General features: G+C 33.7%; 1 protein-coding gene across 1 annotated transcript in view; it reads right to left on the bottom strand.

Annotated features, from left to right (window-relative positions):
* Positions 1 to 12783, bottom strand: part of Dscam4 (Down syndrome cell adhesion molecule 4) — a 552772-nt gene that overhangs the window by 62356 nt on the left and 477633 nt on the right. The window contains exon 20 of the mRNA XM_075303780.1: positions 2562 to 2679. Coding sequence (XP_075159895.1) covers positions 2562 to 2679 — 118 coding nt within the window. The remainder of the gene's footprint in view (positions 1 to 2561; positions 2680 to 12783) is intronic.

Here is a 12783-nt window from a genome sequence, read left to right as displayed (position 1 = left end):
TCTATACAAAATTTTGTCCAACTTTTACTTCTACAGAAAATTTTTTCAAAATTTTATTTCTATAGAAAATTTTGTCACAATTTTATTTCTATAAAAAATTGTGTCACAATTTTATTTCTATAGAAAATTTTGTCAACATTTTATTTCTATAGAAAATTTAGTCAAAATTTTATTTCTATAGAAAATTTAGTCAAAATTTTATTTCTATAGAAAATTTAGTCAAAATTTTATTTCTATAGAAAATTTAGTCAAAATTTTATTTCTATAGAAAATTTTGTTAAAATTTTATTTCTATAGAAAATTTTGTCAAAATGTTATTTCTATAGAAAATTTTGTTAAAATTTTATTTCTATAGAAAATTTTGTCCAACTTTTATTTCTATAGACAATTTGGTCAAAATTTTATTTTTGTATAGAAAATTTTGTTTCTATAGAAAATTTTTTTAAAATTTTATTTTAATAGAAAATTTAGTCAAAATTTTATTTCAATAGAAAAGTTTGTTAAAATTTTATTTCAATAGAAAATTTAGTCAAAATTTTATTTCTATAGAAAATTTAGTCAAAATTTTATTTCTATAGAAAATTTGAAAAATTTTATTTCTATACAAAACTTTGTCCAACTTTTATTTCTATAGACAATTTGGTCAAAATTTTATTTTTATAGAAAATGTTGTCACAGTTTTATTTCTATAGAAAATTTTGTTAAAATTTTATTTCAATAGAAAATTTAGTCAAAATTTTATTTCTATAGAAAATTTTGTTAAAATTTTATTTCAATAGAAAATTTAGTCAAAATTTTATTTCTATAGAAAATTTTGTCAAAATTTTATTTCTATAGAAAATTTTGTTAAAATTTTATTCCTATAGAAAATTTTGTTAAAATTTTATTTCAATAGAAAATTTAGTCAAAATTTTATTCCTATAGAAAATTTTGTCCAAATTTTATTTCTATAGAAAATTTTGTCAACAGTTTTTTCTATGGCAAAATTTTGTCAAAATTTTATTTCTATAGAAAATTTTGTCAAAATTGTATTTCTATAGAAAATTTTACTTCTATAGGAAATTTGGTCTACATTTTTTTAGTGGTCATTGTGTGGCCACCAAAATCTAAATCTAAGCCCCATTTAAAGAAGATTCTTAGCTACGCACTCTCAAAAAAAAAAAAACGCTTTAAAACGATTGCGTTGACTAAACTACAAGAGTAGCTTAACCAACAGAGGGAAAGAATGTTTGTCACATTTATTTGGGCAAAGACCTATAGACTGCAAGATGGTTGGATGGACGCACGTTTCGGAATTACCACATTCCTCATCAGCATCATCTACTTGCAGCAAAACTATCAACCAATTATCAGACTAAATTTGGGTGCTTCAAGCCTATACACTGAGCGTCAAAAAAACTGTACATTAGTATTTGTTTTAAATTACCTTTTATTTCAAAATTTGTATTTACGATGTTATTGGACATTGCTAGGTTAGGTTAGGTTATGTGGCAGCCCGATGTACCAGGCTCATTTAGACTATTCAGTCCATTGTTATACCACAGTGGTGAACTTCTCTCTTATTGGACATTGTTTGATATAGCAAATGGGTATTATAAACTATTTAAACAAAAAAATAAAAAGAAGGAATTTAATACACTTTTTTAAAAGCAGCACTTTGTACAGTTTATTTTGATGCTCACCGTATATTTTAAGGATTGGTCCAAACAAAAATATTGTTTGTATTATTCAAACATATTATGTTTCACCTTAGGCATACACTGGTAGAAAAATCTTTTAATGAAATTTTCTTTGTGTGTATATGTTTTTAAAGCGCAAATGAGGTACTTAATTTTTTATGGTACTAGCAGCATACTTCTCGGTCTCTCTTCCGTAACACATACATATATGTTTATAGACAATTTCTAAATTAATATAATATGTTTGCATCCACACAAATGTTATGTCCCAAACAAAATATGTTCTAACATATATGTCGCAAACATGTGCTATTTGATGAACATTATATGCTAGCACTTCAAAATAATGTGCTAAAACTTTGAGTTCCAAACATATAATTTTTACACCCATATAAAAAAAGTCCTTTTCGTCCGTGCGCCACTGCGTATGATCCAATTTCTTATTCTGCCATATCATGAGACATAGACGATAACTTTTGACAACTTTGGATTAACCACCCTTCACAAATACAATTTTAGGTAGTCCCATTTAAAGTTGGAAATGCATTTCAAATTGAATTGAAAAAGTTTACATAAGAGACACAAATTCGTTTTTGTTTTGAGTTTTTGTGTTTTTTTTTTTAGAAATTCGAATATCAGAAAGCAATTCCCGCAACATTGCAAGGGCCTCCTTCGTGGGATATCACCATTGAGAATGACACTTGAATAATTGCACATGACATAGAGCAATGGAATAACCAAACTTCCTCTTAGCTTTTGAAATATGAATATGTGACTAAAGCAAATGCAAATAACAACCCAACAAAAAATGTATTGAGGCAGCGTCACATTGATGGGGGAAAAAAAGTTTCGTGCTATTTTACAACACGTTCTTCTACTTACCTCTCCAAAGGTATTTGTGGCATGACAAATATAGATACCGGTATCCTGACGATATGTATGGGTGATGCCTAATTCAGATACCATGCCATCGTCGAGTATCTGATCACGTATCGTGTATCTGTAACGTGAGGATATAGAAAAAAAAAATAAATGCAATATGACAATAAGGAGAAAAACATTTGTAACTCTTTTTTTTTTTTTTTTTTTTTTTTTGGAACACACATTCTGTATTTTCGTGATGACGACGAGTAAAACTACAAAGGCAACAAAAACAAAAAACTAAAATGAAATTGTTTGAAATTGAAGTTTGTTTTACTTTTCATTGATAATGGTAAATTTTAGTTTTTACTAAAAAAAAAAAAAAATTTTTCCATAATGACAAGCTTAAATTACTGCTGTTGGAGATACCTTTTCCATTGGCTTAGTTTGGCATTCAATTACTAGTATCATACCTTTAAGCATTTACAATTTAAATTTCGATTTGTGCTGTCAAGTACTGAATACGTGTTTCTAATGTATGTATAACAATTTATAATTACAAAATATTGAACAGCCCAGAGCTATTGTAACAGATTTGTTTTTTTATACCCTCCACCATAGGATGGGGGGTATATTAACTTTGTCATTCCGTTTGTAACACATCGAAATATTGCTCTAAGACCCCATAAAGTATATATATTCTGGGTCGTGGTGAAATTCTGAGTCGATCTGAGCATGTACGTCCGTCCGTCCGTCCGTCCGTCCGTCCGTCCGCCCGCCCGTCTGTTGAAATCACGCTAACTTCCGAACGAAACAAGCTATCGACTTGAAACTTGGCACAAGTAATTGTTATTGATGTAGGTCGGATGGTATTGCAAATGGGCCATATCGGTCCAGTTTTACGTATAGCCCCCATATAAACGGACCCAAAAATTTGGCTTGCGAGTCCTCTAAGAGAAGCAAATTTCATCCGATCCGACTGAAATTTAGTACATGGTGTTAGTATATGGTCTGTAACAACCATGCAAAAATTGGTCCACATCGGTAAATAATTATATAAATATAGCCCCCATATAAACCGATCCCCCGATTTGGCTTGCGAGGCCTCTAAGAGAAGCAAATTTCATCCGATCCGTCTAAAATTTGGTACATGGTGTTAGTATAAGGTCTCTAACAACCATGCAAAAATTGGTCCACATCGGTCCATAATTATATATAGCCCCCATATAAACCGATCCCCCGATTTGGCTTGCGAGGCCTCTAAGGGAAGCAAATTTCATCCGATCGGGCTGAAATTTGGTACATGGTGTTAGTATATGGTCTCTAAAAACCATGCAAAAATTGGTCCACATCGGTAAATAATTATATATAGCCCCCATATAAACCGATCCCCCGATTTGGCTTGCGAGGCCTCTAAGGGAAGCAAATTTCATCCGATCCGGCTGAAATTTGGTACATGGTGTTAGTATATGGTCTCGAACAACCATGCAAAAATTGGTCAATATCGGTCCATAATTATAAATAGCCCCCATATAAACCGATCACCAGATTTGACCTCCGGAGCCTCTTGGAAGACTAAAATTTATCTGATTCAGTTGAAATTTGGTACGTGGTGTTAATATATGGCCTCAAACTCCCATGGAAAAATTGTTCGAAATCGGTCCATAGTTATATATAGGCCCCATATAAACCGATCCCCAGATTTGACCTCCAGAGCCCCTTGGAAGAGCAAAATTCTTCCCATTCGGTTGAAATTTGGTACGTGATGTTAGTATATGGTATCCAACATCCATGCAGGAATTGGTTCCTATCATTCCATAATTATATATAGCTCCCATATAAACCGATCCCCAGATGTGACCTCCGGTGCCTTTTGGAGAAGCAAAATTTATCCCATTTGGTTGAAATTTGGTACGTGGTGATAGTATATGATATTTAACAACGATGTGATTTGAAATTTGTGGATGACAGTCTTTCGTAGAAGTTTCTATGCAATCCATGGTGGAGGATACATAAGAGTCGGCCTGGCCGAACTTACGGCCGTATATACTTGGTTTTGTCAAACCCAGTGTTGCCAACATTGATGATCTTTCCTCAAATTTGGGTTTTTTTTTGTTGAACGGGATCAAAATTTTTGAGTGGCACTAAACCCTCCTAGACTCTAAAGCCTATTTATACCCTTCACCACTACTGTGGTACAGGGTATAATAAGTTTGTGCATTTGTATGTAACGCCAAGAAATAGTGGTCATAGACCCATCATTTAGTATACCAATCGGCTTAGAATTAAATTCTGAGTTGATTTAGCGATGACCGTCTGTCCGTCCGTCTGCCCGTCCGTCTGTCTGTGTATGTAATTTTGTGCACAAAGTACAGCTCGCAATTGAAGTCCGATCGTCCTCAAAATTGGCATAGGGCCGTTTCTTGGGGCAGAGACAATCGCTATTGGTTTTGGAAAAAATCGGTTCAGATTTAGATATAGCTGCTATATATATTTATCCCCGATGTGGTCATAGTTAGCGTGTTTATCAACCGATTTTCTTGAAATACCGTACATCCAAATATTTTATGAATCTCGAAAATCTTGCAAAATATCAGCCAAATCGGTTCAGATTTAGATATAGCTCCCATATATATCTTTCGTCCGATTTAGACTTATATGACCACAGAGGCCAAAGTTTACTACCGATCTCCGTGAAAATTTTGCACAGAGGGTAGAATTGACATTCTACCAATGTTTGGTAAATTTGATTGAAATCGGTTCAAATTTAGATATAGCTCACATATATATCTTTCGCCCGATTTAGACTTATATGGTCTCAAAAGCCAGAGTTTTGCCCTGACTTACTTCAAATTTTGCACAAACGGTACTTTTAACGATACTATTGTGTGTGCCAAATATGGTCAAAATCGATTTAGATTTAGATATAGCTCACATATATATCTTTCGTACGATTTGAAGTTATATGGCCTCAAAATCCAGGGTTTTGCCGTGATTTGCTTCAAATTTCGCACAAGGAGTACGTTTAGTAGTATCGGTAATTGTGCCAAATTTGGTTGAAATCGGTTCAGATTTAGATATGGCTCCCATATATATCTTCCGTCCGATGTGCACTCATATGACCAGGGGGCCAAAGTTATACTCCCATTTACGTGAAATTTCGCATATATAGCAGAATTATTATTCTAACTATACATGTCAAATTTAGTCAAAATCGGTTCAGATTATATATAACTCCTATATATACGTACACCACAGTTGGGGAAATATGTTATGGTAGACTGTTACACATTTTAGACCCATTTTCAATGGAAGTTTCCTCCAATTAACTGGATAGCGTTTGCCGATTTCAATTTTAATTCTAGAGATTTTGTAGAAGTAAAAAAAAAATTGTCTCATTTATATAGTTTCCAGCAAATGTGAAGTAGTTGAGATGGTAACACAAATTTTGGCCTACATAGGGGTGAAGGGTATAATATAGTTGGCCCCGCCCGACTTTAGACTTTACTTACTTGTTTATTTTACTTCATGTGTATGATCCAAATCCAGGACCTTTTACCCTACAATATATATCCTACGGGAAATTCGTGCAAATTGCTACTAAAGAACCTATCACAGGACTGGCATCAGTGCTCCAGTTTTGTAGCAGCTTTTAAATTTTTATATAATTTATTGATTTCTATACTCTCTTGATATTAACATCTTATTGGATCCACCCATTTTCTAAAATACAAATATCAGAATAATCTATTGTTCCATATATTCCAAAAGTGTTTACTTTCTGGTGGAGAGTTTATCCCAGATTAGTGCATAAGGGCCTGTCTATAGTGTAATCCTAATAAATTGTCCTAGGATGCGTCCTTTGGAATGAGTCCAAGACGTGTCGTAAAGTGTAAAGTTACACCGTCAATGACAAATCCATGTTAAAGTGACCGGTATTTTCCATACGTTTTGACCATAACTGGGACTGGTCCATACACACCAGGGACTAGTTCTGTACCGGTCCTGGGGTTGATCCATTTCCTGTAGGGTATATACATGAAACTACACTGAAAAAACAGTGAACTCAATAGGTAGAAACATTATGATAAATTTTAGAAAATTTAGATTATTTTTAGAAAATTTTAACTAAACTGTATTACAAGCGCTGACATCACACCGATATCATAAAAATAAGCAAATATTTTTCCACAAATTCAATAACATTTATTAGACATAATTATTTTTTTACTTGTTAAAGAAAATTTTGTAGGAAAAATTGGAGTTCAAGATGGGGGCATTTGTAGTAAAATTTACAAATTTAAATAAATAATGACCGAAATAAAGTTAAATTGGCTTTAGTGAAATACTCGTAGAGGCTTCAATTTTGCTTGAGTGTGTATATAATAAATGAATATCTCATTTATTATTCTCTCATTACTGTTTTTATACCCTCAACCATAGGATGAGTGGTATATTGACTTTGTCATTCCGTTTGTAAAATATCGAAATATTGGTCCAAGACCCCAATATTTGGACTTCCACTCCTAGATCGTGGTGGAAGTCTGAGTCGATCTAGCGATGTCCGTCCGTCTGTTGAAATCACGCTAACTTCCGAACGAAACAAGCTTTCGACTTGAAATTTGGTAGATGTAGTTGTTATTCATATAGTTCGGATGGTATTGCAAATGGGTCATATGGGACCACTTCTACGTATAGCCCCCATATGAACTGACCCACAGGTTTGGCTTGCGGAGCCTCTTAGAGAAGCATTAAATCCGATTGAAATTTGGCACGTGCTATTAGTATATGGTCTCAGACACCCATGCAAAAATTCATCTATATATATATACGATATGTTATATAGCCCCCATGTAAACCGATCCCAGATTTGACCTCCGGATCCTCAGGAAAAGCAATTTTCATCGGATTCATTTGAAATTTTGTACGTTTTGTTAATATATGACCTCCAATAACCATGTAAATATTGGTCAATATCACTACATTTCGGTCCACAATTGTATATAACCCGCATATAAACCGATCCATAGATTTGCCTTTCGGAGCCGTTTGGAGAAGCAAATTCCATCCGATTCGTTTGAAATTTTGTATGTTGTATAAGTATATGGTCTCTAATAATCATGCAAAAATTGGTCAACATCGGCCTATAAGTATATATTATAATATTATATATAATAATATATAAACCGATCCCCAGATTTGCAGAGGCCTCTTGGAGGAGCAAATTTCATCCGAATCGGTTGAAATTTAGTACGTAGTGTTAGTATATGGCCTCCAACGACAATGCAAATATTGGTCCATATCGGTCCATAATAGTATATAGCTCCAATATAAACCGATTCCCAGATTTGGCTTTCGGAACCTCTTGGAGGAGCGAACTTTTATCCGAGAAATTTGGTACGTTGTGTATATGGCCTTTAACAACCATGCAAAAATCTGTCTATATTGGTCCATAATTATATATAGCCCTCATACAAATCAATCTACAGTCTTTACTTCTTGAGCCTCCTCGATAAACAAATTTCATCTGATCACCAAATTTCATTGATAATCACGCATAAATTGGTCCATATTGGTTCACCAAAAACAAAAAAAAATGAATTGTTTTATAGGAAGACTGAACTACCACATGCGAAAATTGAACTAAATTATACTCCACATATTGAGTTTTTTTACAAAGCGTTGTTATACCCCGGGAAAATGTATTGCTCTGTTGTACTTTTTAACTGCAGTTCACGAAATTACACCCTGTCATAGAAGAAAAATTAGAAAAAGAGTAAAATGAAGCAGGAAAATGATTGGCGCCAAATCAGAACCATTTCAGCTATACTGTAGTTCATTCTCACTATTATTGAAAATCGTACGAAAAAGTTCTTTTGCTTCAGTTCATATTGAACTTATGTGTACGGTCAGTGAACTTTATACCCACGTTTAGTTCATAAAATATTTATAAACAAACTTAAGAAAAAAGATTTCATTAAGCTGTGGAAAATTCCGAACAAAATAATAAAATTTAACTACAAACAAATATGTTTTTGCCATAAAAATAAGTTAAATTTAGCGTTAGCTAAACAAGGGAATTTAGCAAAAATTCCTTCATATCGGTTCGTAATTATTTATAGACTCCTCTATATATACCGGTCAAAAAAACTATATACAATGGGGAGCAAAACTTGCAAACTTTATTAAATAGAAAATGTCTAGTAAAGCCCACAAAGATTGGGTCGTTGATGACTGGAAATAAGTTAAATGGTCAGATGAAACAAAAATAAACCATTTTTAAATTGATGCAATAGAACATTACTGGTAACGACCTCCGAACATTACCGGTAATGACCTGTAAATGAAATAATTTTTGTAGCAATTGGACTCAGTAGACGGTTTTTATTAAGCAAATAAGACAAACTCCTAAGTGGTCAACACTTAAATTAAAATTACGATACAGATCTCATATATCAAATTTTCATTCTCTTTTCGAGGTTCATTAATAAAGGTACTCACGTACAAACAAATGCCAGCTTAAAAATCCAACTTATAACGGATACATCAAAGTACAAAATGTTTCGTTAATTCAAACAAAAAAAACTTTAAACCAAAGACGCTAAATCCTCAAAATAAGTCTTAGCCTATATTTGAAGCGTTTTTATCTTAAATCTAAAATTTCAATATTTCAGTTAATTTAAGGACAATTTCTTGATATCAAAATTGTGTTTCCTTACTTTAAGGAAAATTAGCCTTAGTTCAAAGACATGGGACTTTAACGGACACACAAAGAAAATTTCATTAAAAGTCAGCCAACGAAAAATTTTCATTGATATAACGAAATGTTTTCATTAATACAATGAAAATATTCGTTAATAGTACGAAACGTTACGTTGATTTGCAGAAAATTCGTTATATTAATGAAAAAATTCATTGTATTAACGAATTTGTTTCATTGGCTGACTTTTAACGACACATTTCGTTAATATAACGAAACTTTTTCTATTAGTGGAGGGACTCAAATTTACACAATTTGTTTCCTAAATTTAATGAAAAACAAATTATGAAGCAAAGACTATAAACTTTATTTTAATTAAAATTGCATTATTTTAAAGAAATTTGTCCTTTATATTTTGTAAGTTTCGAATCCTAAAATTTAGGTTGCGTAATCTTTAATATCACGTAAAATTTTTTTCAGTATAACTACAGCCTTTAGTAGAAGGTTCTACGCAATCAATTGTTGAGGGTACATAAGATTCGGTAAAACTTACACTGAAAAAAAAAAATGCCCGGTTCCAAAGATTTTGTCTTCACACTAATGATTATGGTATTGAATCCAAGCTAACGAAGCGGAATATTGAAGTACGGATAAATTTAGGACAATTTTTTTAACACTTTATTTTAAAAACTTTTTGACAAAGCATAATTTCTACTTGTAATAAAGTTCAAATTTGGTTTTAAGTTGTCGTTAACATGATTTTAAAGGACTCTGATAGTGCATGAAGAAAAAGGCTGAAAAAACGAATAATAGAGAATAATTTTATTCCTATGGATTAAAGCTATTATAATAATTGGAACGTTATCCCTATGGATTCCAGCTATTATAATAATTGGAACTTTGCTAGTATGTGTATACACATATTGAATTCTACAAACTAATGGCAAAGGACATTTTTCTCAGTATATTTGTGCATGCAATATAGAGCAAAGAGAACAAGTAAATACGGCCGCAAGTTCGGCCTGGCCGAATCTTATGTACCCTCCACCATGGATTGCGTAGAAACTTCTACGAAAGAGTGTCATCCACAATCGAATTACCGCAACCCGTATCTTAAAACTTCTTAACATCGTTTTCTAAATTGTGAGTTAGTCCATACGTGATATATATTAGACAAAAAATGTATGTATAGGTAAGTCTACAAATAATTACGAATCGATATGGACTTTTGCACGGTACGTAGAGAGCCAGAATTGAAATATGGGGGTCGCTTATATGGGGGCTATATACAATTATGAACTTGATATGGACCAATTTTTGTGTGATTGGGGATCGATTTATCTGAGGGCTATATATAACTATATACCGATATGGACTTAGTTAGGCATGGTTGTTAACGGCCATATACTAGCACAATGTACCAAATTTCAACTGACTCGGATGAAATTTGCTCCTCCAAATGGCTCCAAAACCAAATCTCGGGATCGGTTTATATGGGGCCTATATATGAATTTGGACTGATATGGACCACTTTTGGCATGGTTGTTAAATATCACATACTACCACCACGTACCAAATTTCAACCAGATCGGATGAATTTTGCTTCTCCAAAAAGCACCGGAGGTCAAATCTGGGGATCGGTTTATATGGGCGCTATATATAATTATGGACTGATATGAACCAATTCCTGCATGGTTGTTGGATACCATATACTAACATCAAGTACCAAATTTGAACCGAATCGGATGGATTTTGCTCTTCCAAGGGGCTCCGGAGGTTAAATCTGGGGATTGGTTTATATAGGTGCTATATATAATTATGGACCGATTTCGACCAATTTTTGCATGGATGTTTGAGGCCATATATTAACACCACGTTCCAAATTTCAATTGAATCAGATGAATTTTGGTCTTCCAAGAGGATCCGAAGGTCAAATCTGGTGATCGGTTTATATGGGGGCTATATATAATTATGGAGCGATGTGGACTAATTTTTGCATGGTCATTAGAGACCATAAACTAATACCATGTACCAAATGTCTGCCGGATCGGATGAAATTTGCTTCTCTTAGAGGCTCCGCAAGCCAAATCGGGGGATCGGTTTATATGGGGGCTATATGTAATTATGGACCGATGGTTGTTAGAGACCATATACTAACACCATGTATCAAATTTCAGCCGGATCGGATGAAATTTGCTTCTCTTAGAGCAATCGCAAGACAAATTTGAGGGTCCGTTTATATGGGGGCTATACATAAAAGTGGACTGATATGGCCCATTTGCAATACCATCCGACCTACATCAATAACAACTTCCCAGCAAAATAAGCGTCGCCAAAAAAGTAATGAAAATGTTCTTTTTGGATTCGGAAGTAGTGCAAAATTTACCCAGAATCGATGAATTTAACATGGGCTTGTCATAGGACGGAAGTCCTCCATTTCAACAGCCGGTGCACTGCATTTGCATCACTTCTTTAGGTGTGATCCGAATTCAATGTGTTGGATGTAAATTAAAAAATTCTGTGATATTGTGGCAAATAAATAATTTTTATAATTTTTTATAGTTTTTAAAGGATTCTAACTCTTGTCTTAAACGTTTGACGTCAAATATTTTCAAAAATTCACAACTTTTTCAGATCGGATTTAGAATTTTTTAGACAAAATTTAAATAATTTGTACCATTTTATGAATTCTCAAACTGTTTCTAACAAATAAAACAAGTATATACGGCCGTAAGTTCGGCCAGGCCGAAGCTTATATACCCTCCACCATGGGTTGCGTGGAAACATCTTCTAAACACTGCCATCCACAATCGAATTGTACCGGAACGAATGAATTTTGCTACTCCAAGAGGCTCAAATCTGAAGAATGGTTTATATGGGCCTATATATAATTATGAACCGATATGGACCAATTCTGGCACGGTTGTTAGAGACAATATACTAACACCATGTTCCAAATTTCAACCGGATCGGATGAAATATGCTTCTCTTAGAGGCTCCGCAAGCCAAATCTGGGGATAGGTTTATATGGGGGCTATATATAATTGTGAACCGATGTGGATCAAGTTTTGTATGGATGTTAGATACCATATACTAACACCACGTTCCACATTCGAACGGGATTGGATGAATTTTGCCCCTCCAAGAGGCTCCGGAGGTCAACTCTGTCGAACGGTTTATATGGGGGCTATATATAATCATGGACCGATATGGACCAATTTTTGTATGGTTATTGGAGACAATATATCAACACCATGTATCACATTTCAGCCCGATCGGATGAAATTTGCTTCTCTTTGAGGCTCCTCAAGCCAAATCTGGGGATCGGTTTATATGGGGGCTATATATAATTATGGACCGATGCGGACCAATTTTTGCATGGTTGTTAGAGACCATATACCAACACCATGTACCAAATTTCAGCCGGATCGGATGAAATTTGCTTTTCTTAGAGGCTCCGCAAGCCAATCGGGGGATCGGTTTATATGGGGCTATATATAATTATGGATCGATGAGAACCAATTTTTGCATGGTTGTTAGAGA

The sequence above is a fragment of the Haematobia irritans genome, chromosome 4, assembly GCF_050003625.1.
Source record: "Haematobia irritans isolate KBUSLIRL chromosome 4, ASM5000362v1, whole genome shotgun sequence".
Classification (NCBI taxonomy): domain Eukaryota; kingdom Metazoa; phylum Arthropoda; class Insecta; order Diptera; family Muscidae; genus Haematobia; species Haematobia irritans.
This window is presented reverse-complemented; position numbering and strand designations above follow the sequence as displayed.